The sequence below is a fragment of the Rhinopithecus roxellana genome, chromosome 5 (assembly GCF_007565055.1).
Source record: "Rhinopithecus roxellana isolate Shanxi Qingling chromosome 5, ASM756505v1, whole genome shotgun sequence".
Lineage (NCBI taxonomy): Eukaryota > Metazoa > Chordata > Mammalia > Primates > Cercopithecidae > Rhinopithecus > Rhinopithecus roxellana.
Window position 1 is genome coordinate 118,735,543 of NC_044553.1, and position 26,425 is coordinate 118,761,967.

General features: G+C 50.3%; 1 protein-coding gene across 2 annotated transcripts; it reads right to left on the reverse strand.

The window, feature by feature from the left end:
- Positions 1-510: 510 nt before the first annotated feature.
- On the reverse strand, positions 511-15,028 carry MFGE8 (milk fat globule-EGF factor 8 protein). Of its 2 annotated transcripts, XM_030930152.1 has the most exons (9): positions 14,812-14,970; positions 11,378-11,509; positions 10,015-10,065; positions 8,814-8,995; positions 8,242-8,394; positions 7,374-7,518; positions 3,082-3,266; positions 1,513-1,668; positions 511-1,389 (listed from the first exon to the last, which is right to left on the reverse strand). In XM_030930152.1, exons 1-9 carry the CDS (start codon positions 14,882-14,884, stop codon positions 1,252-1,254), a joined length of 1,215 nt encoding a protein of 404 aa, XP_030786012.1. In that variant the 5' UTR covers positions 14,885-14,970; the 3' UTR covers positions 511-1,251. The 2 variants fall into 2 exon arrangements, with proteins under 2 accessions (XP_030786012.1, XP_010360610.1); XM_010362308.2 differs by lacking the exon at positions 10,015-10,065 and having other exon boundaries at positions 14,812-15,028.
- Positions 15,029-26,425: the final 11,397 nt, after the last annotated feature.

The following is a 26,425-nucleotide window of genomic DNA, read 5'->3' on the forward strand; positions in this document are numbered from 1 at the left end:
AGAGGGAAGAGGGGAAGTCAGGCTTTGAGGACCTGGAAGTCCTTACTCCCTCCGCCTGCTATGAAGCTATGTGTAGTCAGGCAGGTGACATAAAGAAAGATGGGGCCGGGTATGGTGGCTCACGCCTGTAATCCCAGCACTTTGGGAGGCTGAGGCAGGTGGATCACGAGGTCGAGTGATTGAGACCATCCTGGCCAACATGGTGAAACCCCATCTCTACTAAAAATACAAAAATTAGCTGGGCATGGTGGTATGCACCTATAGTCCCAGCTACTTGGGAGGCTGAGGCAGGAGAAACGCTTGAACCGGGAGGCAGAGTTTGCAGTGAGCCAAGATCACATTATTGCACTCCAGCTTGGCAACAGAGCAAGACTGTCTCAAAAGAAAAAAGAAAAAAAAAAGCAAGCAAGCAAGCAAGCTGGGGCTCAGAGAGGACCACAGGTGGGGGATGGGGAAACCAGTGCAATTTAAATCCCATTCCCATGAAACAATAAGGAACCACACCAAGAGTTCCCGTGAAGAAGATAAATATATTTTGGAAGCTGCCTGTGTCCTCTGGGGTGAAAAGCCAGCACAGAGGGCCCCAAACACCCACCCTGCCAACCCATGCCCTCCTCTGACCTCACTCCCTTATCTCCCCATAGACCCACCCCGCCCCCTTCTGTCTCACTGGGCTTCAGGACAAGGGGCAAGAGAGGTATCCAGGGAGACAAGGGGAAGTGTCTTGGTGACAGGGGGCAACAGAAGTTGTGGCCACATGGTACCCCAGGGCCGACGCAGGGCTGATGGGCAAGAGGCTGTTATCTCCAGCCTGGCGCTTCAGGGCCTTTCTTGAGGATACCACGGGAATGCGGTGTGTGAGAGAGGGGCTAGAAGAGACAGAGACACACACACCTGGGATCGGGGGTCTGGACAGGGGCAGGGAAACCACACGCCCTACTTTGCCCTTTCCTGTCCATCCCAGACCTACTCAGATCTCTCAGTGCCTAAGAAAACAGGACAGTGAGGGCTGGGGGTTAGGGGATGGGGCTTAGGGGTTGGGGCAGGGCCCGTGAGAGGTGGAGGGTGAGGAAGAGGGAGGGAGGGGTGACTGTGTGATGGTGACTGTGTGATGGTGACTGTGTGATGGTGCTGCCTCTGAACACCCTCCCCTTCCCCAGTCCCCAGTCCCATGGTGATTTAAAGGGGCTGAGAAGCCAGGAGGTGGTGGGCCCATGGAAAACAGGAGGACCTGGGGATGGCAAGTGGCCACTAACAGCCCAGCAGCTCCAGGCGCAGGGCGATGCGGTTGTGCCAGGCTACAGGCAGGACACGCACATAGCGAGCCAGGATGGGCGTCTCAAACAAGTTCTTCTTGTGGGAATGGTTGTCCCGGTTGCCAGGGAAGATCTAGAGGCAGAGCAGGTGTCAGGAGGACCCCAAGCTAGCCCCCCTCCCCTCAGAGCCCCAGGCCAGACTCCCAGGGAAGTAATGAAGGAATGGCAAAGGGTGGGCAGCTGGACAGACACCTACCTTGCTGCTGCCAGTCCTGGGGTCCTGGTACTCAGTCCAGTTCGCACTGTCATTACTGTAGGCCACCTTGTAGGATGCCACAAACTGGACGGAGCCAAAGTTACGGGCCCCCTGGGTGATGATGCCTGTCACCTCCTTCGGGGAGCCCAAGTCCACCTACAGAAGAAATCAACCACATTTTCTCTGCTTGGACCATCTCCAGTAAGGTGAAAAGAGGCAGACACACTGAGGCATGAATTCTAGTTTTGAAAAAAAACTACTTGGTTGAGCCTCAGTTTCCTTGGCTATAAAATGGGCATAAGGCCGGATGTGGTGTCTCATGCCTATAATCCCAACACTTTGGGAGACCTAGGCGGGTGGATCACCTGAGGTCAGGATTTTGAGACCGGCCTGGCCAACATGGTGAAACCCTGTCTCTACTAAAAATACAAAAAATTAGCTGGGCATGATAGCGGGTGCCTGTAATCCCAGCTACTAGGGAGGCTGAGTCAGAAGAACCACTTGAAATCCCAGCTACTAGGGAGGCCAAGTCAGAAAAACCACTTGAACCCAGGAGGCAGAGGTTGCAGTGAGCCAAGATGGCACCACTGCACTCCAGCCTGGCTCTGTCTCAGAAAAAAAAAAAAAAAAAAAGCCTTGGGGGGGCATAAATAATACCACCTACTTGGCCACACATGGTGTTCGGTACCTCACTGCTGTAAGGCTCGTAGAGTCTGGGCCCTGGCCAACTCAACACCAACCACCCCTGCCTGAGACCTGCACTATACTGTGATGGGAAGAAGGACAGGAGAGGCCACAGCCTGGAGGGGCATGAACTGCTCTAGAGGCTCCCTGCAGCGCTGCCCACAGTCGACACTGGTCCTGAGGGTGTCCACAGGCAGGCAGCTCCTCACAGAACCCAGTTCCACAGTGTGCTCCATGGGGCCCTGAGACAGACCTCCTGTCCTCAGTCCCTGACCTCCCTGGAGAACCTGCCGGCTGCGCCTGGACACACAGTTCCCCAACATCCAGGTGTAAACCCAACTCACTGCCAGCCAGCAGGTGGGTACTAGGCAGATTGTCGTCCTGCCAGCTCTCAGCTTCCTCATCTATAAAACAAGCTCTGGCTTTCCATGACTCTCTTTTGTTTCCCAGTTTCAATGACAGACAAGGGCTGTCACATGGTGGCTTCTTAGACACTGAGTCAGAGAATATGTATGCTGTGCTCAGGGGAGAGGTCCCAAGATGCCTGGGTCATGTCTCCCTCTTCCGCCTCTGCCCTGCTGTCCACAGGCTGAGCCTTGTCAACCCTGTGGCAGCCCATAGAGCAGCTCTCCTCCTGTGTATAAACACACACACACACACACACACACACACACACACACACATATCCTTTTTCCACCTTAGTGGAAGCAGGATCGGGAGAAGGGAGTACAGGTGTGAAGAAGAAAGAAAAGCCAAAGAAAAATAAGGCTTTTCCAGAACTCTCTTGGGGAGCAGAAGCCTGGGCTGGGGAGAGGTCAAAGATCTGGCAGTCCCACCTCATCCCGCCCAACCCCAGCCCTGCATCCCAAGAAGGGGCTGACCCACCTGCAGCCACTGATCGTTACTGTAGCTCCCCGCAACCCAGGCGTTGAAGTTGCCCTGCTTGTCCAGCCGTGCGTAGGAGGGGTTCCAGCTGAAGAGATGCAAGCCCCAGGTCTTGTAGCTGCTGGAGGCCGTGATCTGCTTGTCAGGGATGCTGTTATTCTTCAGGCCCAGGGGATTGAAGCATCCTGCCAGCAAGGTGGGCTGTCATCTAGATCTGGGATCCACAGCTCCCAGGGGCGGGAGCACAAGGCGATGAAGCGGAAAGAACTCTGTGGATCCTGACCAGCCCCTGGCATGCTCTTCAGCAACAGAAAACAGCTCCATCCACCTTGCAGGGCCAACTGTGCGACCCTCTCACTGCCAGCCCCACCAGTTCCTCACCACAACCAGCCGGGCTCAGCTCCTCACAGCTCACCCAAGACCTCCCACTCACCACCCTTCTCCCTCTGCACCAGGGAAGCCCCTTCTCCACCACCTCCTGCCCTCCTTCAATGCCTGACTCTGGAGACACCTCCTCCAAGAAGCCTGCTCTACTTCACTTGGGCAGGATTTCTTCCTCTTCTGGACTCACAGCACTGCCCCCATCGCCTCGGCCTCCCATCCGTCCCATGGCACAGCCACTATCTACTTTAATAACAACCAGCTCATTTATTCAGTGCTTACTTCAGTCATTTTTTTCTGCCACCAAAAAAAAAAGAAAAAGAAAAAAAACACTAAATGAAGTAGAAATTAGTAAGCCCATTCTACAGATGAGAAAACTGAAAGACATTAAGCATCGTGCCCAAGTCACATACAAACTCTTAATGTCACACTATGGCATCACCTCCACCATCCACACATCCCAGCTAGATGATGAAGGCCTGCCTGGTGGCGACGCAGTGATGAACAGGACAACACCCCTGCCCTCCAGCAGCTGGCAGTTAGAGAAATCAGACAACTCCTGGGGCTCAGGAACATCTCTATTTCCATTCCCCAGAAGCTCCCCGACTTAGTGTCTCCCAGAGGGCCTTCGCATACTCAGATGTTCTGGGCATGCTGTCACACAGGCCTGTGAGGGCTGGCCCGGGAAGCTGCCCTTTGTTTCACTCAGCCCTGCCTCAAACACCCAGGAATGTGCTGGGCTGTCTTGCATTCGTATCTGCATGTGGCATATGGATAGAACAGTTGGGGATGGGCAGGAGATACAACTCCCAAGAGAATGATGGGGGTGTCTCCTCACTCCACAAGTGTCTATCCCTCTGGGGAGTTGAGGGAGGCAGGAGTGGACGGTGGGACTGGAGAGCCCCCTGCAATCTGGGAGCCAACTAAGTTATATCACTGCCCTCCAGACACCTGCACCCTCACCACTCAAGACATTTGCCTCCAGGGTGTGTTGACAATGCCTGCCGATGGGACCATCGCCTCCTGATGGTTGTGCACCAGGGAACCACCACCTTCCCCCTCAAAGAGAGGCTACTGGGCTGGGAACTGGTTGTCCCTTGGTCCCAGAAGAGGAGAGGCCTGAGGCAGGCTAAAACCTGGGCAGCTTTGCAGAGGACACTAATTCTGCACAATGTACTCAATGCAGACCTCTCTACAGATCATCTGCTTCTAGCGGTTCATACCCTCCTCACTCAGCCTCCCCAGGAAATCAGACAGCCTTCCTGGTAAAATACAGTTGGAAGGGGCACCAGGGAAGGGGCAGAACTGTCAGCTCCATCACTCTAGGAAGTCCCTTCCTCTTTCTGGGTCTCAGTCTCCCCATCTTTAAAATAAGATACTAGGGGAGTAATTCTCCCAGATCACCTGGGGATCTTGTTAAGAAAAGATTCTGTTTCAGCAAGTGCGGGCTAGGGCTTTTAGTCTGTATTTCTTTTTTTTTTTTTTTTTTTTTTTTTTTGAGACACAGTCTCACTCCGTCACCCAGGCTGGAGTGCAGTGGCATGATCTCGGCTCACTACAACCTCTGCCTCCTGACTGGGTTCAGGCAATTATCCTGCCTCAGCCTCCTTAGTAGCTGGAATTACAGGCGCCCACCATCATGCCCGTCTAATTTTTGTATTTTTTTAGTAGAGACAGGGTTTTGCCATGTTGGCCAGGCTAGTCTTGATCTCCTGACCTCAGATGATCCACTGGCCTCGGCCTCCCAAAGTGCTGGGATTATAGGTGTCAGCCACCGCACCCAGCCTCAGTCTGTATATCTGAGAAGCTCCTAGGTGATGACACTGTGGGTCCCTGGGGCTCTTCACCTACCAAGCTGCCCCTCAGTCTCTAGGATCCAGCTCCACTGGCCTTCTTTCCATCCTTCAACATGCCCCAGGGCCTTTGCACTTACCAATTCCTTGCCTGCAGTGCTCTTTTTAAGTTTTTCATGTGGCTGGCTCTCCATCATTCAGGCCCCCAGTCAAAGCTCTTCCCAACAGAGCAGTCCTTGTCTTGCTCTCTCTCCCCTCACCCCAGGTCATGATCATCTCATCACCCTCTAGCTTTTCTTCAGAGCTGTTACTGCTCTCTGTCATCTGTTCCTTGCCTCAAGTCTGCCTCCCTTGCTACAGTGCAAATTCCATGAGGTCAGGCAATCATTCCCTAGAGCCAAGTACCCAGGAGGGGCTTAATCAATATCTTAATAAACATCAATTGAATTAAATAATTAATTCACCAAAGGCACCATGCCTGCAAAGAGGAATCCCTTGTGGAATCCCAGGTACCCCCAGACCTCAGCCCCACCCCCACACACGCACACGTGCACCAACACTCTCCAGCTGACTGGAAGGCCTATAGGGAAAGGAGTGGTCCAGACCCTGAAGGAAGCAGACAGGGTACCTGGGCTTCCTTGGTTTGCAAGGTTCACCCTCTCTTGGCCCTGAGCAGGGGCCAGCCATGCCTGGATCCAGGCAACTTTAATGGCCAAAGGCTTCAAGCCAAAACAGCAAGTGGCAGGGACTCCAGGGAGAGGTACACAGACCTGGCTCTGTCCTTTCCCCGTAGGCTACATTTCCTTCTAGCAGAAGGCAGTCGTATACTCCCCACTGAAACAATAAGGCTCCAAAGGCCCCCTGGTGGAGGAAGCATACCTACTCAAGTTCACGCTAAAAACACTAAACCCGGCCAGGCACTGAACTCAGCTCTGAGGGGTATTTGGGTGGTGCCTGAAATGAGACAACAGGAAGAGGTGTCACAGAGGGGAAAGGGGGGGCACAGGAAGGCAGGTCTGGGTAAGATAAAAATGCCAGTGGGTAAGATAAGAACCTCCACTCTGCAGCTCTGCTTAGCGAGTCTTACAGTTCCACTGACGGCCAGCAGGTGGCACTGTGGCTGCAAAGAGAGAGAAATACCCAGACCTCAAAAAGGAAAGCTGAGTTGAGCTGCGCTGAGGCAATCAATGTCTGTTAGCCCAAACCCTGCACCCTAACCGCGCCAAGGCTGTCTCCTGGGTCTGCAGAAAGCTGTCCCTTTCTGGTCCCCCCGAGCTCTCCATCTGGGGAATTTCTTTGGGAATCTCTGGAAAAGGCAGCAAGAAGCACCAGCTCCAAGCCTCATGGTCCAAGAAGCCCCTGTGTTTCTCTGGAGTGCAGACTCTAAGAGTTTGGCAAGGAAAGCTCTGGATAGGTGGGGCCGGGAGCCCAGAGATCTAGACCAAGTCTTTGTCTTTTTTTTTTTTTTTTTTTTTTTTTTCCTTTTTGTGGAGAACGGGGTCTCGCTGTATTACCCAGGCAGGTCTCGAACTCCTGGGCTCAAGCTATCCTCCCGCCTCTGCCTCCCTGAGAACTGGGATTACAGGCGTGAGCCACCGCGCCCAGCTAGACCAAGTCTTAATACCTACCAGATGTGTACCCTTAATAAATCATTCATAGGGGCCCCACGCCCCTCATTCATTCATTCACTCATTCATCAAATATTTATTGGGTCCCTATAAACCAGACACCATTCTAGGCACTGGGAATACCGAAGCAAACAAAACAGACAAATTATCTGCCCTCGTAAAGCTGACATCTGCCAAACACACGTAACGCTACATGTTCTAGAAGCTACAGGACAGGAGCCAACCAGAAGAAGTGAAAATACTTTGAAAATCGATGTCTTTTTCTCTATCAACCAGAACGCCCTGGGTCATAGGCTGGCCGACAGCAAACACCTGGGTGGGACTGCTATGGTCAGGTGAGTCCCTAGAGTGCGTTTCCTGAGTGAAGCCTGGTCCCCGGACCTTGTTGCTGCCCTACCCAGCTCAGTTTGGCTGAGAAAAGAGGCAGCAGGGAGGGCCACCTCCTAGGACTGGCCCACGGTGCCCCCCTACCGGCACCCCCAGCACTCACCGTCCAACTCACAGCCCAGTAGCTCAAAGCGCAGAGTACAGGCCGTGTGGCAGCTCGTGGGGTACAATCTCACATACTGAGCCTCCACAGGGGTCTCAAACAGGTTGACATGCACCGCATTTTTGTTCCAGTTACCCGCAAACTCCTAGGAGGGAAGGGACAAGACTGGGGGAGGGGGGTCCATCTGGGCAGTCCCCCTCCCTAGGGTTACATCATCTTCCTTTTCAGACCTGGGAGGCAGAGGTAGGGCTGGAAGGGTGAAGAGGACTTGGAAGAGCCAGCAGGGGCTCACATAGCAGCCTCTCCTTTGGTCACTCCGTACCCCTCCACACAGATTCTCCTCTCACTTTCCTTAATCATCATGGAGCCTGGGCATAAACCCCTATAGTTGACACAGGGTCACCTGTAACCTACAGGGTGCCTCTTTGCAAATTAGGAAAAGGCACTCGTTTCTCAAATAGTTTATTATGACAATTTTCTGACAGAGTTCCACAAATGTACAATGCCTGTACTGTGAATGGTGCCTGCTTAGTAATGACGTCCTTGAGCAGTGTACAACCTACACAACTGTACATGTACCCCTGAAGGCTCAGAATGAAACCCAGCTCCACCACCACTACCACCCTCAACAGGTCACTGTACCATTTGGGTCTCACTAGTCTCATCTCTAAAGTGGGACTATTGCTTGTAAACCACAGAACATGGACACAGTCTGGGTTTCCCAATTTCTAGAAGCCAAGATGCACCCGAAGACCCATGTCATGGCCATCACCCAGCGTTCTCTGAACTCACTGGGGGTCCTCAGTCAATGCTAGAACCTTAGTGGGTATGGACCACAGCCCCTCTTTCAGGCCCCAACAAGACCTACCTTGTGTTTTTCATTAACATCATGGATGAAATCGAATTCATGTCCATTAAGGCTGTAGGCCACCTTGAAGGCCTTCAGGTACTCACAACTAGCCAAGCGGCTGGCACCCTGCGTCACCACACCTGTTACCCACATCCTCCGCAGCAGGTTCACCTGGACACAGGGCAGGGGAGATGGCACCCTTATCTCCTGGGTTCTTTCCACTCAAGATCCAAGCAGACCCATCCCTTCACTCTCTGCACTGGGTGGGGGAACAACCCAACAACAGCAGTAAAGAAGGGGCAACTGAGCACACCACCCGCACAAAGTGCCTGCTTCTTCTGCCCCGGCCTCTAGAGGCCTCATCGAGTACCCACAGCCCTCCACAGCCTGGGGCCCGCTCCCCCTTCACCCTGACCCCATACCAGGTTCCCCCAGGGATGCCATCCACTTACAGACACTTCACCTGTGGGAACTTGCCACCTTGCCACCTGAACTCCAGTGATGCACCCTCCCATGGTAACCCCCAAATGCAGGAACATTCATCGAGCCTTCTGTCCATCGCTCCGCCCCAGGGTCATCCCCAGGCATACCTGGATCCAGGGGTTATCATCATTGCTGCTGGGTGTCCAGGCATTGACCATGCCTGCGCGGTTCAGGCGGGCCAGCTCCGGGACCCAATGCTGCAAACCCAAGAAGGTCACACGCACAGATGAGGCGGTGATCTGTGAGTTGGCAATGTTCCCATTCTCCATGCCCAGCGGCTCCACACACTCTGAGGGGAGGGAGGTGACAGTCAGGTGGCTATCCCAGCAGGTTCCTGGGCCCAGCTGGAACCCAACGGACAAGAAAATAAGACTCAATGGCCTCTGCCTAGGCCCCAGGGCCGGGGAGAACCTCAGAGCCTCTCTCAGAACAAAGACCACAAAGGGACAATGAAGGCAGTGCCCAGGACAAGCTGCCAAGAGAAGGTGTGTGGCTGGGAGTGGTGAGGACAAGGGGGTTGGGCAGAGTCATGGGAGGCCAGGACCCAGGGCTGCCAGAGGATCCCAGCCAGGGTAGCACTCTGGGGATGACCGTGATTGGCACTCATGGAAAATAGAGTCCCCCTCCAGGCTGTGGGAGGTGGCCATGTTCATATAGGGCATCTGGCAGCAATTAGTCTGGTGCACAGAATACCAGTGTGACCCCCTCTTCCTCAGTGTCCCCCCCCCCACTAGGAAGGGACACCATCCTCAGCCAGCCCCTGGCTTCCTCAGGAGGGTGGCTTTGGGAGAAGGGTTACCTTGGTTGGCAGCGAACAGTACCAGCACTGCACACAAAGAAAGAAGCTAATCTGCCTGGAGTTTTCTAGAATCCCACTAGTAGGAGTTCTCCAGGTGGGGCACAAATGCCATTCTGCTTTCCCTCTTTGTGCCTTCCACCTGTGGGCCCTCACCTAGCCATCTGTGAACATGCCCTTGGCCAAGGCCCCACCCCCTCACCATCACTCCAGCAGTGCGGTCCCAGGAACCCAGGACAGCTACGAGGCCCACCTACAGGCCAAGCTTCTCTCATCACCTGGGGATCCCCCAGCGTGTTCCTGGGCCTTCTAGCTGCCAAGCAGAGAACCCACAGACAGATCTATTCTTCCTCCAGCATCACAGGCTCAGATGAGCTCGGTGTTAGCGCACTCTGGCTGGGAGGGGAACGCGCAAAGTGAGGCCAGAGCCCCAAGACCAGAGCTCGGCCAGTGGCTGAGATTTGACCCCAGTCTGCCTCCAGGACAATCCCTATACCCCACCATACTCACACCGTGAAGGAGTCCACTGTGCATTCTTTGGGCCCACAGGGTCCTTGTTGGCTCTAAGGAAACATACCACATAAAAGGCTAGGAAGAGCTACGAAGGTCCCTCTGAGGGCTTCCTCCTGCTGTGTGGTCACCCCTGCCTTCTTCCTGGGTGCAGCCATGTCCAGCCTGGGGCAGATCTCAGGCCCAGAAGCTAGAAGTCAGGGTGGGTAATTCCAACTCAGGCATACCCACGGTTACCTCAGCTCCCAGGACACTCGTTAGTGGCCCCACCGGGCCCCACCCAGGGCTCTGATTGCCTTAGCAACCCGTCCCCCAAACCATATATACACTTTTCCACCCAGATCTCAAACACATCTGGCCTCAGGCCAGGGCCCAAGGCACAGGCCCCAGGGCCACTTGGGAGGTAAAAGGCATCCTACACACTTGACCTGCTCTCTCCCAGGGCTCCTGCTCCCACCCAGCTGGCTCAAGCCCCCTGCCCCCTCCTTCTGGAGGCCAGCAAACCTCAGAGCCCATCCCCACATCTCCCTGAAGGAGGGCAAGATGTCCCCTGCCCCCTACCCAAGATGCTCAGCGACCGACCTGCTAGATTCAGAAACCCAGGACCCCCACTCCACCCATCCCTGGGCCCACATGTGGGCGACTCGCCTACCCCATGAGGAGTCCTGGTGGGGCGGGAGCACTAAGTGGAAGGGACTCCAGCTGGGCCTGGAGGGAGGACAGCAGGGGAACTGCTGTTGGCACCCCACCTAGGGCCATTCTGTGGCCAAGTGGATAACCAGGCAGGTCATACAAGGCCCCTCTGGGCACGCAGGGCCTCTGACCACCTGACCTCGAGGGGATGGCTCAGCTGGCCCAGGCCTCTCCCTCCTCCCCCCGAGCTCTGTGATGAGGCCGCAGGTCAAACTTGGGCCAGGAACTGTCAGACTCTGAAACCAAGCCTGATTTACTGAGTTCCTGGGCCCCAAAAGACTAAGAATGTGTTTGTTTTCCCCTCTTAGGTAGAAAAATCCTCACGACTTAATCCTAATGCTGTGTGTCTGGCTCATGGTGACTCAAGAAACAGCACTCCCACAACCTCCAGGGTGACCACGACCCCTCACTCCTCTGTAGCAGCATCAGGCCTGGCCAGCAGTCTCAGGAAAGAGGGCCAGGCAGAAAGAAGGAAGAAACACGAACCTTTTACCCCCTTGGTCTAACTGAGGCTCTGTCTCTCTCTCTTAATCTCCCCAGAGGAAGCCTTGACACCTCCACTGGGGTGGGGACGGCAGGGAGGGACTAAGGCCAGCACATGGCCTATGCCACCAGGGCTGTGGCTCAGGCTCTACTGCCAGAAACAGGCAACAAGCACCCCCAGATACTCACTCATCTCACAGTGGCTGCCCGCGTAGCCCTCAAGGCACGTACAGGTGTATGAGGGGAAGACGTCCCCTCGCACTTCTTGGGAAATCTCCTTGCATAAACCACCATTGTGGCAGGGGTTTTTGGAACAGATATCTGGGGACAGAGACAGGTAAGATGAGCAGGTGATCAGGAAGGAGCTGGGGACAGAGATGAGAAGTAGCAGATGGGCCCAGCCCAAAAGGACCCTCCACTCAAACTCAGCCCATTATCTCTTCCTCTCCCTCTTCCCCAGTCTGCTGCTGGATGGAGCCTGAGTCAGCCTAGAGCCAAGGAAGTCCACGTGTAGGCGAATCAGCCCACGTAAGGGAAGTGCCCAGCTTTCCAAGTGGCCTGGGAGAGTCCAGAAAAGCGCTGGCTGACAATGGGAATGGTGCTGAGGACCACTGCCCACTGGCAGAAGAGCTGGCAGCGGGGATCTGGAGAGGCAGGCAAGGTCCAGGGCAGGTCTCTTGGCAGCAGTCTGATTGCAAAGGAGGCCTATGAGGACTTTAAGGCAGGGGCAGTGGAAGGAAGCATTGTCCTGGCCCACCGAGCAGGTTCTGCCCACCAATTCAGGCATAGGTCAGAGTCACAGATGTCACCTCCAACGGCAGCCCTGACTCAGGAACAGCACAATGATCATCCAGGAAACATTGAGAGGGCCAATGACCATGCTGGGCCCCTGAGACAGAGAAATCAGATGCAGCTCAGGCCTCAAGAAGCCAACGGGAAAGAGGCCAGCAAGTCCACAGATGAGGAACATTGCCCAACGCTCCAGAAGCCTGCATGAACTGTCACTGGAGGCATGATTTCTGCTGGGGAGATGGAAGTTTCCCAGAGGAGGGAATATTCAAGCTGGGTCTAGAAGACAAAGTAAGGGGGGTGCCAGACTGGGCAATGAGGAAAGAACGTTCCAAGAAAAGCAGGCGCACAGAGGGTGTGGTATGTTGGAGCACAGTTAGATGCAGCTGGAAGGGTAGGCTGGGGCCAGACTGGGAGGGATCTGAAGAATGACAAGTTTAGTTTTTCATCCTGTAGAGCAGTGCTTTTAACCTTCCTTCACCCTCCTCACCATTGTCCACCAGGGGAGAACAAAAAAAAAAAAAAAAAGAAAGAAAGAAACAGAGATTCTCAAGTGTGAGATGGGAGTGGGAAAGTCAGTTCCAACTGCGGGATGAAGAAGGTTGAAGAGGCCCAAGTGCAGACATGCCGCTGAGCTCCCCTAGGGTGGGGAGCATCTGGTAGCTGCAGACAGGACCCTCTGGCTGAAATGCAGAAATCCCACCGAAGAGGGTGAAGGTGGAGAGCAGGAGAGCGTGGTGAGAGAGGAAGTCAGGGCAGAGGAGTGAAAAGGAAGGGTGATTTCAGAACCACCAGGGGGCAAGGGCTGTAGAGGCCACCAGGGCTTCTGGATGGGAACCTATATGACAGATGTGCACCATCAGCCTCAGTGGTGGAGAACACAGGAGGAGGAACAGGAGGGCCTGTCCTCAATCCCTTGACTCTGGTGGATTGGCTGGGCCCAACAAGGGTCCTCTAGCCGACCTTAGCATCCCAGAAGGGCTGCCTGAGACCCTACACCCAAATCTGTCATTTGGAGCAAGACATGAGAAATCTTTTCACCTTGGCCAGGCGTGGTGGCTCACGCTTGTAATCCCAACACTTTGGGAGGCTGAGGCGGGCGGATCATAAGGTCAGGAGATTGAGACCATCCTGGCTAACACGGTGAAACCCTGTCTCTACTAAAAATACAAAAACTTAGCCGGGCGTGGTAGCACGTGCCTGTAGTCCCAGCTACTTGGGAGGCTGAGGCAGGGGAATGGCATGAACCCAGGGAACGAAGCTTGTAGTGAGCCAACATTGTGCCACTGCACTCCAGGCTGGGCGTCACAGCAAGACTCCGTCTCAAAAAAAAAAGAAAAAAAAACAGAAATCTTTTTGCCTCCCCCTCAGAGTCACCCATCCAAGGCTGAAGAGTCCTCCTGGAATTCCAAACCCCCCAGAGAGTTCATCCCACTCCAGCAACACCATTAATGAGCGATCTGCCGTCAGAGCTCCGCCTCCAAGGGCCTGGGGAGCTTAAAGTGGCTCCCAAGGAGCTATTAGTCATTGGCTTTAAATAGCAGGTAATCCTTCCTCTGACCTGGCAGGCGGGGGCGAGCACTGACACAGACAGAGGCTTGGGCTGGGAATGGACTCTTACCTCCCAACTGCACCGGCCCTCTCCCTACACTGCTCCAGGGCAAAACAGTCCAGTGGTAAAAAGGGAAAGTGAAAGATGTACCCTACCCAGCCAGGTTACCTGTATGTAAGGTAGGTATGGTGTTGCCTCCTTCTGGAAAAGGCCAGATCACCCTGTATAAAAACATCTTTGGGACTTCAGAGACCTGCTCTTTCGGGGACTTTCCAGTAACATTTGGCCAGGGTTCAGGTTGGGGGGTACAGAGAAGAGTAGAAAGGGGCTATGAAGATACAGCTGTCTTTCATGGTGGCTGGGGAGGGCCAGGAGCTCCCAAGTTCCTGGGAGCTTGGAGCACTCTGGAAGTTCTAGCCCTGAGGGTCAGGCAGATCACAGGACATAGGGCTGGGGCTCAGCTGTTACCTGCCTTGCTTAAGTCAATCCCATGAGAAAATGATAGAGGGGCCGCCTAAAGAGTCCTGGCCCTGACCTCTCCCAGCGCTCCACGGTGAATGGCTCGGGGCATCCGCAAGTCCAGCCTGCAAGGGGCCCAACTGGGCGCCGGAGGCCTCCTAGGAGGCGGAGGAGGACCGGGGAAGACACAGCAGCCGGCCAAGGCCGCGGGAGGGAGGGAGTCAGGAGACTCCCATCAGCAAGCAGCCCTCTTCCAAGTTCCTGGCAGCCTCTGGGTCCCCTCCCGGGCCCTACTTACGGCCCGCGTCCACTGCACCGACTCCCCAGACCTTCCCTTATGCGACCAGACACGGACAATTGGGAGCGCAAAAATCCAATGAACTATCCAGCCAATTGGAGTTGGTGGGGAGTTGCCAGGACAAAGTTATCCAGAGAAGACTTATCCATACTAGAGTCCTTGAATCTCCCAGGTGGAAGGAGTTCGAAAGTCAAACGCAGTTCCCTGGCCTGATTTTTCACAAGGGAAAAGAGAGGCCCGACACAGCGAATTCCTTTGTCATTATCTGTAAGCCGCATCCTGGGGGCGGCAGGGCTGTCACCCGATGTCCCGAGTCCCAGCCCAAAAACCCCAGCGCAGAGACGACAGGGGCGCATCCCCCTGTCCCGCCAGGGAGCAGCGGGAGAAGCCGCTCCTCTGCCCGGCCCGGTCCCCGGGGCTTTGTCTAAGTTTGTCAACAGTGGAGGTGGAGGGAGGGCGCTGGGCAAACTTGCAAGCGGCGCGGGGAGGAGGGGCGAGGGCCAGAGGGCGGCGCGCTCCACTCACCCAGGGCGACAAGGAGGCTGGGGGCGCAGAGCAGGGCTCCGCACAGCGCGGCCAGCAGGCGGGGGCGCGGCATGCTGCAGGGACACGGGCGCTGGACGGGGAACGCTGGGCTGCTCAGACCCCGCGGGGTTCTGGCGCCTTCTCCTCTGGGACCGGAATAAATCAGGCGGCTCAGCACCTCCCACTGGCCTTGCGCTCCGCCCAAGCCGGCCAGAGGCGGACTTGGGGCGGGGCTCAGCGGCTGGGAGGGAATTGTTTGAAAGGAATTGGAGGGCTGGGGGGTAGTCCGCGATATCTGCCTCTTCCGCCACTGCCACACCGGCGTCCCGCGTCGTGCCAACGGCTGGGTCGCGAGTCTTCAGTCTGCTGGGCAGGTAGAGTTCAGGAGGAGTTTTGTTTTTGTTTTTAAGATTTTTAGACTTGGCGGGGCGCGGTGGCTCAAGCCTGTAATCCCAGCACTTTGGGAGGCCGAGACGGGCGGATCACGAGGTCAGGAGATCAAGACCATCCTGACTAACATGGTGAAACCCCGTCTCTACTAAAAATACAAAAAACTAGCCGGGCGACCTGGCGGGCGCCTGTAGTCCCAGCTACTCGGGAGGCTGAGGCAGGAGAATGGCGTGAACCCGGGAGGCGGAGCTTGCAGTGAGCTGAGATCCGGCCACTGCACTCCAGCCTGGGCGACAGAGCCAGACTCCGTCTCAAAAAAAAAAAAAAAAAAAAAAAAAAGATTTTTAGACTTGAAAAGATGCTAACTCTTTATTCATAATCAGATAAATGCAAATTAAAACTACAATGAGCGTCGTGTTTCCCTTCTCGGATCGGCAAGTATCAAGATGTTAACAAGGTTAGTGGAGGCTGTGGGGAACAGGTCCAAGCATGCTTCGCTGAAGACAGTATAAATTAGTTCAACTTCCCCAGAGGGCTATTTGGTAACACCTATCAAAACGGCAAATGCTGACACCTTAAGACCTAGCATTTCCACATAGAGAGATTCATTCTACAGAAACTCTCATGTGCAAAATGACATATATACAAAGATAGCATAGCAACATTGTTTGAAATGGTAAAATACTAAAAATAAAAAAATAAAAAAATTCATCTCTGCCTTTGTTGCAAGAAAGTCACCATAGACAAAATGCGAGGAAATGGGCACCTGTTTGCCGAAAGGGAATAAAGCAGAGCAAGCCTGTCACCGTTGACTTTTTACTAAATGATTTGTACTTATCATGTGCAAATATTACCTGTTTACAAATAAGTGATTTTAATAATAGTGTTTTGGCCAGGCGCGGTGGCTCACGCCTGTAATCCCAACACTTTGCGAGGCTGAGGCGTGTGGATCACCTGAGGTCAGGAGTTCAAGACCAGTCTGGCCAAGATGGTGAAACCTCGTCTCCACTAACAAAAATTAGCCAGGTGCAGTGGCAGGCACCTGTAATCCCAGCTACTTGGGAGGCTGAGGCAGGAGAATGGCTTGAACCCAAGCGGCAGAGGTCCCAGTAAGCCGAGATCGTGCCACTGCACTCCAGCCTGGGTAACAGAGTGAGACTCCGTCTCAAAATAATAATAATAATAATAATAATAATAATAATAATAATAAATAATAGTGCTTCAAGCCAGGAGCGGCAGCTCATGCCTGTAATGCCAGCACTTTGGGAGGCCGAGGCAGGTGGATCACTTAAGCTCAAGAATTCAAGACCTGCCTGGGCAACATGGCAAAACCCTGTTTCTACAAAAAAAGAAATATGAAAATATTCCAGGCGCATGCCTGTACTCCCAGCTACTCAGGAGGCTGAGGTGGGAAGATCGCTTGAACCCAAGAGGTCGAGGCTGCGGTGAGCCAAGATGACACCATTGCATTCCAGCCTGGGCGACAGAGCGAGACGCTGACTCAAAAAATAATAACAATAGTAATAGTAATAAGTGTTTAAGTCAGACTAGCCAACAAACAAAAAAGAACAGTCACGTATCTCCCCTACTAGCTGTGTTGAGACCTAAGTTGGGACTACAGTCCACTGGCAAGATGCCTTTCTTAAAATATTCGGAAGCAGGGGGTAGGGCGCAGTGGCTCATGCCTGTAATCCCAGCACTTTGGGAGGCCGAGGCAGGCAGATCACCAGGTCAGGAGATTGAGAGCATCCTGGCTAACACGGTGAAACCCTGTCTCTACTAAAAGTACAAAAAAAATTAGCCGGGCATGGTGGTGGATGCCTGTAGTCCCAGCTACTTGGGAGGCCGAGGCAGGAGAATGGCGTGAACCCAGGAGGTGGAACTTACAGTGAGCTGAGATCATGCCACTGTGCTCCAGGCTGGGCAACAGAGCAAGACTCCATCTCAAAAAAAAAAAAAAAAAAAAAAAATTCGGAAGGGGAAAAGACATATAGGATCGACTGAATAATCACAGAAAAAGCATTTGATAATATCCAACACCTCTTTGTGATAAAACACTCAACAGGCCGGGCGCAATGGCTCACGCCTGTAATCCCAGCACTTTGGGAGGCCGAGGTGGGTGGATCACCTGAGGTCGGGAGTTCAAGACCAGCCTGACCAACATGGAGAAATCCCGTCTCTACTAAAAATACAAAATTAGCCAGGCATGGTGGCGCATGCCTGTAATCCCAGCTACTTGGGAGGCTGAGGCAGGAGAATCACTTGAACCCAGGAGGCGGAGGTTGCGATGAGCCGAGATCGCGCCATTGCACTCCAGCCTGGGCAAAAAAAAAAAAAAAAAAAAAAAAAAAAAAAACACTCAACAAACTAGAAGTAAAAGGGAGCTTCCTCAACCTGATTTTTAAAAATCTATGAAAAACTGCCAGGCACAGTGGCTTACACCTGCAGTCCCAACACTCTGAGAGGCCTAGGCGGGCAGATCACCTGAGGTCAGCAGTTCAAGACCAGCCTGACCAACATGGTGTAACCTAGTCCCTACTAAAAATACAAAAAGTAACCAGGCATGGTGGTGCACACCTGCAATCCCAGCTACTTGGGAGGCTGAAGCATGAAAATCACTTGAATCTGGGAGGTGGCAGTTGCCATGAGCCAAGATTACACCCCTGCTCTCTAGCCTAGGTGACAGAGTTAGACTCTGTCTCAAAAAATAAAAAAAAGTGTGTATATATATATGTGTATATATATATATATACATATATATACGAAAAACCCATAGCTACTATCATACTTAATAGTAAAAAACTGAATGTTTCCTCTAAGCTCAGGAATAGGACATGGTGGTCTGCTCTTATCACTTCTATTTCATCCCTGTGCTGTAGGTTCCAGCCAGGACAATTAGGCAAGAAACAAAAAATACATTCCCATTGGAAAGGAGGAGGTAAAACTATCTCTATCTCTATTTGCAGATGGCATGATCTTGGGTATAAAAAGCCCTAAAGAATCCACATACACACACACAAACACAAACACTCAACTATTTTTTTTTTTTTTTTTTTTTTTTTTTTTGAGACGTAGTCTTGCTCGGCCGCCCAGGCTGGAGTGCAGTGGCCGGCTCTCAGCTCACTGCAAGCTCCGCCTCCCGGGTTCACGCCATTCTCCTGTCTCAGCCTCCCGAGTAGCTGGGACTACAGGCGCCCGCCTCGTCGCCCGGCTAGTTTTTTGTATTTTTTAGTAGAGACGGGGTTTCACCGTATTAGCCAGGATGGTCTCGATCTCCTGACCTCATGATCCGCCCGTCTCGGCCTCCCAAAGTGCTGGGATTACAGGCTTGAGCCACCGCGCCCGGCCGACACTCAACTATTAAAGATAACAAATGAGCTAAGCAAGGTTGCAGGTTACACAATTAATATACAAAAATCAGTTGTATTTCTTACACTAGAAATAATTCAAAAATGTAATTTTTAAAAAGCCCATTTACAATAGGATTAAAAAGAATAAAATAGGAATAAATTTAACAAAAGAAATACAAGACCTGGCCGGGCATGGTGGCTCATGCCTGTTATCCCAGCACTTTGGGAGGCTGATGTGGGTGGATCACCTGAGGTCAGGAGTTTAGGACCAGCCTGACCAACATGGTGAAACCCTGTCTCTACTAAAAATACACAGAGTTGCCGGACGTGGTGGCTGGCACCTGTAATTGCATTTACTCGGGAAGCTAAGGCAGGAGAATCGCTTGAACCCGGAAGACAGAGGTTGCAGTGAGCTGAGATCATGCCACTGCACTCCTGCCTGGGCAACAGAGAGAGAGACTTGTCTCAAAAAAGAAAAAGAAAAAAGAAAAAAAAAAGAAAGAAAAAAATACAAGAGCTGTACATTGAATACTACAAAACATTATCAAAAAATTAAAGATTTAAATAGATGGAAAATTATCCCCTGTTCATAGGTTGGAAGACTTGTATCGTTAAGATGCCAGTACACCCCAAATTGATGTACAGATTCAATACAATCTCTGTCGAAATTCCAGCTGCCCTTTTTGCAGAAATTGACAAGTTGATACTAAAATTCATATGGAGGCCCAGCGCTGTGGTTCATGCTTGTATTCCCAGCACTTTGGGAGGCCGAGGCAGGCGGATCACGAGGTCAGGAGATCGAGTCCATCCTGGCCAACATGGTGAAACCCCGTCTCTACTAAAAATACAAAAAATTAGCCGAGCGTGGTGGCGGTGCCTGTAGTCCCAGCTACTCGGGAGGCTGAGGCAGAAGAATGGCGTGAACCCAGGAGGCGGAGCTTGCAGTGAGCGGAGATCGCGCCACTGCACTCCAGCCTAGGCGACAGAGCAAGACTCCATCTCAAAAAAAAAAAAAAAAAAAAAAATTCATACGGAAATGCAAGGGACTCAGAATAGCCAAAACAATCTTGAGGAAAAAAAAAAAAACAAAGCTGCAAGACTAATATTTCTCAATTCCAAAACTTACTACAAAGCTATAGTAATCAAGTCTTCTAATTAGAATTTACTGTTCCTAATCTGGCTCTCTTAAATTTGCAGTCTATCCTATAGTTCTTATCAAACTTTGCCTCATATTGGAATGATGGTCGCAATACCTGTCACTGGATTGTAAATCCTGGTATATGGAATAATGTCATATCTATTCTTGTCACCCTAGCCCAGCACCTTTTATGTAGAAAGATATCCACCAGCAATGTTACTTTCAGTCGCCTCCCTGTGACCAAGCCTTCTCCCAGAGAAGGAAGCTGCCCTGCTCAGGGACATATGACCCATCCCCAAACCACAGGCTCCCTCATGGTCTTCAGGGTTGGGCCAAGAGGGCTCACCAGAAACCCTCCGGGGTTAAATTAATGATACATACATAGTAAACAAAAATACTGTTAAAGCCATGTGCGGGGGCTCATGCCTGTAATCCCAGCACTTTGGGAAGGCAAAATGCCTTCTCAAAAAACAAACAAAAAATTATGCTAAGTGAAAGAAGCCAGTCACAAAGACCGTGTTGTGTATTATTCCTTTTCTTTGAAATGTCCAGAAAAGGCAAATCTATAGAGACCAATGGTAGATAAGCAGTTGCCAGGGGCTGGGGTGAGGGGAGAATGAGGAGTCCTGTTCGTAGATACAGAGTTTCTTTTGGGGGAAGATGAAGATGTTTTGAACATAGTGATAATGGTTGTATGACCTTGTGAGCATACTAGAAACCACTGAACTGTACTTTTTTTTTTTTTTTTTTTTTTTGAGACGGAGTCTCGCTCTCTCACCCAGGCTGGTGTATAGTGGCTCAATCTTGGCTCACTGGAACCTCCGCCTCCCAGGTTCAAGCAATTCTCATGCCTCAGCCTCCCAATTAGCTGGGATTACAGACATGTGCCTCCACACCCAGCTAATTTTTGTATTTTTAATAGAGACAGGGTTTCATCATGTTGACCATGCTGGTCTCAAACTCCCAACCTCAGGTGATCCGCTGGCCTCGGCCTCACAAAGTGCTGGGATTACAGGCATGAGCCACTGTGCCCGGCCTCTGAACTGTATATTTTAAGAGTATATTTTTGGTTATGTGAATTTTATTTCAATAAAAAAGAAATACAACACCTCAGAAATGCATCTTAGATGGCAGGTAGAGAATGCTGTGAACATAGCACCCTTACCAGTTAATGCCACTTACTCCTGCAGAACAGAACTTCCTAATCACCCTCACTGGCTTTCTGCCACCCACGTGGAACAACTGCACAGTTACCCAATTAAGACACGTTTAATCACTGAGTCATTCAAGAAACATGCATTGAGCACTGACTTTGGTTAGCTTTATGACTGGAACCTCAGCTGCAGATTAGCCTCACTTGGGAAGATTCTTCAAACACAGATGACCAGGCTCCACCCAGAGGAATCAAATCAGAATCACTGAGGTGGGGCCTGGGCATAGTATTTTTTAAGTTCCTCAGATGAGGCTGATGTACAACTAGGATGAGAACTACTGGATAAAACCACTATGAGAAGAATCGAAAGACCTAGGTTTTGGGACCAGGAGCTGACAAGGGGGTTTAACAGGGGAGGGGAGGCATGGAGAGGAAGGGGATTTTCCTGTATGATTTTATCTTTTTTTTGTTTTTTTTTTTTTTTTTTTTTGAGACGGAGTCTTGCTCTGTCACCCAGGCTGGAGTGCAGTGGCTGGATCTCAGCTCACTGCAAGCTCCTCTTCTTGGGTTCATGCCATTCTCCTGCCTCAGCCTCCCGAGTAGCTGGGACTACAGGCGCCCACCACCTCGCCCGGCTAGTTTTTTTTTTTGTATTTTTTAGTAGAGACAGGGTTTCACCGTGTTAGCCAGGATGGTCTCGATCTCCTGACCTCGTGATCCACCCGTCTCGGCCTCCCAAAGTGCTGGGATTACAGGCTTGAGCCACCGCGCCCGGCCTGATTTTATCTTTATAGAGTTCAGTGGCATGGCATCTCCTTGGCTTGAACACTTTTCTTATCCCGTATGAGAGCATCATAGCATTACAGGAATTTGGTTAGATTTTCTTTTCTTTTTTCTTTTTTTTTTTTTTTTTTTTGAGACAGTCTCGCTCTGTCACCCAGGTTCAAGTGCAGTGGCTCTCAGCTCACTATAACCTCCACCTCCTGGGTCAAGCGATTCTCCTGCCTCAGCCTCCCAAGTAGCTGGGAATATGAAGGGGTGGCCTGCCCCTCCACACCTGTGGGTGCTTCTCGTTAGGTGGAATGAGAGACTTGAGAAAAAGAAATAATACACAGAGACAAAGTATAGAGAAAGAAAAGCGGGGCCTAGGGGACCAGTGCTGTGCTTACAGAGGACCCACACCGGCACCGGTCCCTGAGTTCCCTCAGTATTTATTGCTCAAACGATAAGGGAGTAAATCAGCAGTAAGACATACAGATACACGGAGATGTTCCATTTCCCAGGGACGGGCAGGAGACAGATGTTTTTCTTTTACTGAGATTTAAGAGAATGGTGATGGCCTTTAACCACCAGCAGCCTTTAGGCATTTGTATAACAAAGCGCATTCCTTACAGCCCAAAATCCTTTAAACCTTAAATCACCACAGCGATGTCTCTTGCAAGGACAAGGTTGGGGGTAGGGTCACAGATTAACAGCATCTCAAATACAGAGCCAAATGGAGTCTCTTAAATTTACTTCTTTCTATATAAACACAGTAACAGGCTGACCTCTCTTTCTTTTCCCCACATTTCCCCCTTTTCTTTTCAACAAAACCACCATTGTCATCATGACAGAGATTACATACTTTACGAAGTAATAGAATGTTACAAAGTAAATGGGGGCAGGATGAGATCACAGGATGGTGTTAAAATTAAAATTGCTAATGAAATTTTGGGCACGCATAGTCATTGATAACATTTTATCAGGAAATAGGGTTTGAGAGCAGACAACCTGACTGACCAAAATTTATTAGGTGGGAATTTCCTCTTCCTAATAAGCCTGAGAGCACTACAGGAGGCCGGGGCTTATTTCATCCCTTCGGCTTCAACTGTAAAAGGCGGCACACCTCCAAGGGGGTCGTTTATAGGCCTACCCTTAGAGCGCATTCTCTTTCTCAGGGATATTCCTTGCTGAGAAAAAGAATTTAGCGATATCTCTCCTATTTGTGTGCAAAAGGAGAAAAGATATGGCTCTGTTCCGTCCGGCTCACCGGCGGCCAGTTCAAGGTTACCTCCCTTGTTTCCTGAACACCGCTGTTATCTCATTCTTTTTTCAAGATGCCCAGATTTCATATTGTTCAAACACACATGTTTTACAAACAATTTGTGTAGTTAAGGCAATCATCACAGGGTCCTGAGGTGACATATATCCTCCTCATCTTACAAAGAAAATGGTGGGATTAAGAAATTAAAGACAGACATAAGAAATTACAAAAGTATAAATTTTGGAGAAGTAATAAAATGTCCATGAAATCTTTGTATTTTATGTTTTTTTGCTGTGGCTCCAGCCAGTCCCTCCGTTCAAGGTCCCTGACTTCCCGCAACATTTTCTCTCCCTTTTCCTCTATGTAAATGTGCCATGGCGATGAAGGCTTGTTCGTTCTCTCGATTTTGGCGCAGGATTCTTTGACTGGTCCAGCACACTAAAAACAAACCGATTAAACAGAGACACATAATTCCAAAATTTATTGCAGTAGAGTTTCCAATAGACTCAATCCAAGTCGTGGGGTTTAATCCATAAAGATTTTTTGCCACTTGATCTAACGCCTCAGCTCCAGGCACAATATTTAAGTGACTCTGAGAGGCTTCAAAAATCTGTTGTTTTAATTTAGAAATGTCTAAAGTGAGATTATCTTCTCTTCCCTGTAAATGGCATCTAACCATGTCCCAGTGATGTTTAGACTCATTATAAATTTGGGGTGTAATACAAAAATCTGAAGTATTCCAGTCACACTGTAACTGGAAACGATGTTCCAAGCTCATGAGTCTATCTCCCATCCAAATGACAGTTTGTCTAAGGTCATTAATTTGATTTGCCAATTTTTGATCGATACCAGATTGTGAATTCCACAACCTTGGGGAATTCTTTTGCCGATTGTCAACAAAGCTTACTGTCTGAACAGAAGAGTGTAATGCGACTCCTGCCACAGCGGCTGTAGATGTGACTGCAATTAATCCCATAATCACTGCAATTAAAGTAAAAATGAATCTTTTGGATCTATTTAAAATGCCTTTTAATACTTCAGTTAAAATATGGATGGATGGCGAGGCCTCCCATGGTCGATCCATGGACACAGGGATCCACACGCCTTCTCTTGCTCTCACTAGCAGAATACGGTGCTGCCAATCAAAAGTCGAATCAATGCAAGTAAACAATCTGCAATTTTTACACGTTATAGTTTGGGAGTCTGGTTTAATAACTATATTTCCTATGACTAACATATAAGGGGGTTTTACACAACTCTGTAAAGGAACTGTTAGACTGGAATTTAGGTTGATAGAGTAAGATGGCTTATAATCTCTTGTTTCTATAGTTTGGTTTCTAGACCAAATTCTAAGGTTGTATGAAGCCACAGTAAGCCTCCATAATTCTGGATGTTCAGGACCAAAAACAGGACTTATTATTTTTGGTCTTGGAGTAGAGATTCCCTTTTCTCCCCATTTCCAAGGGTAGAAAGACTGTAATTTTTTGTGCTTATGTTTGTCTACATTTTCTGTTAAGTCACTATCAACAGTTGGACTCACTAGTGCACTGGGACAGAATTGAGTTTGTCCTGTGCAATCGTGGTAGAATTGACCTCGAGGTGCCCAATCTATAACAGTTCCAAATGTATTGTTTTGTAAAATCACCGCACTATCGGCCACACATTCTTCCCAAACTAAATCTCTTGTTTCTATGGAAATCTCCTTGGGGCAAGGTTTTCCTTTTGGCCTAAATTTTAATGATCTTTGATAAGAGAAGTCTTGTAAATAGTTTATCTGTGGTTAGAGTGACATTCCGCTTACCATGTGATAAGTAAATTTACAGGTGGGATTGAGAGTAGGTACTTCTACCAACCAATTTTGGATAGCAGGCATTAAACATCCTGGTGCTTTCCCTAGACATATAGGAGGATAACGATACCCAATGGAAATATTTATCATCATTCCTTCTTCCTCCGGTTTGGCAGGGCAACGATCATCTGTGGGACCAGGTACCCACACACTATTATTAACATATACTTCAATAGGAATTATCCATCCATGTGACTGCCCGAATTTTTTTTTTTTTTTTTTTTTTGAGACGGAGTCTTGCTCTGTCACCCAGGCTGGAGTGCAGTGGCCGGATCTCAGCTCACTGCAAGCTCCGCCTCCCGGGTTCCCGCCATTCTCCTGCCTCAGCCTCCCGAGTAGCTGGGACTATAGGCGCCACCACCTCGCCCGGCTAGTTTTTTGTATTTTTTAGTAGAGACGGGGTTTCACCATGTTACCCAGGATGGTCTCGATCTCCTGACCTCATGATCCGCCCGTCTCGGCCTCCCAAAGTGCTGGGATTACAGGCTTGAGCCACCGCGCCCGGCCGTGACTGCCCGAATTAAGGGCGGGAAAGGCACATAGGCCCAGTAGGTATAATTAGCTGCAGCTGCTCCTGCAGGCATGGGGAGACTTACCACCGTTGATACAACCATTAAAGCTGCAAGCAGCATTTTTTCTGAGGTGTGTGTCACCTTTGTGCTAGCTAGGCTTTTTCTAGCTAACAGTGTCAGCTTTATTAACTGTGCCCAGGTTGGCAGCTCTGCCTTCTTGGTGTGTGGTGACTTCATCTGTTTTTCTAATATCACCACTTGATTCATCCTGAGAGTCAATGGTGCCCGATTGCGGTGTTTCCGTCTCTGTGGAGGCGCTTTTCTTTGCATCTCCGCTGGGTTCATTGTAGAACTTCACATGTCTAGTGGGTATCCAAATAGGAAGCTGATTTTCTCCTGGTGAAACACAAGCAAAACCTCTTCCCCAGGTTATCACCTTCCCTATTTCCCATGTCCTGTTTTTGTTGTCTTTCCACCAAATCAGTTTTCCTTCATGTGGGCTGTTCTTTTTACCAGTAAGATGTTGTTCTGCAGAAGTAGTAGTCTGATTTCTATAAATGTTTAAAAAATTTAAAGTATAGAGTGCTAGATTAAGCTGCATCTGAGGAGAGGTACACTCCTTACTTTCTCCCCCTTCTTTTTTTTTAACTGAGTTTTGAGTGTTCTATTAGTTCTTTCAACTATGGCCTGTCCTTGGGAATTATAAGGAATTCCTGTTGTATGTGTAATATTCCACTGATTTAAGAATTTTTGGAAAGCTTTACTACAATAACCTGGTCCATTGTCAGTTTTAATTTTTTCTGGGACTCCCATTATAGCAAAACAAGATAATAAGTGTTTTTTAACATGGGAAGTACTTTCTCTTGTCTGGCATGTTGCCCATATGAAATGTGAATAAGTATCAACTGTTACATGAACATATGATAATTTCCCAAATGAAGGTACATGGGTAACATCCATTTGCCATAATGCATTAGGACACAGACCTCTGGGATTAACTCCTGCCTCTTGAGTGGCCAGGTGTAGTACTTGACACTGGGTACAATGTTGTACAATATTTTTTGCCTGTTTCCATGTGACATCAAATTTGTTTTTTAACCCTGTTGCATTTACATGAGTCAAAGCATGAAGTTCTTGTGCTTTTATGAATGCAGAGGATACCAGTAAGTCAGCTTGTTCATTTGCTTTAGTTAAAGGTC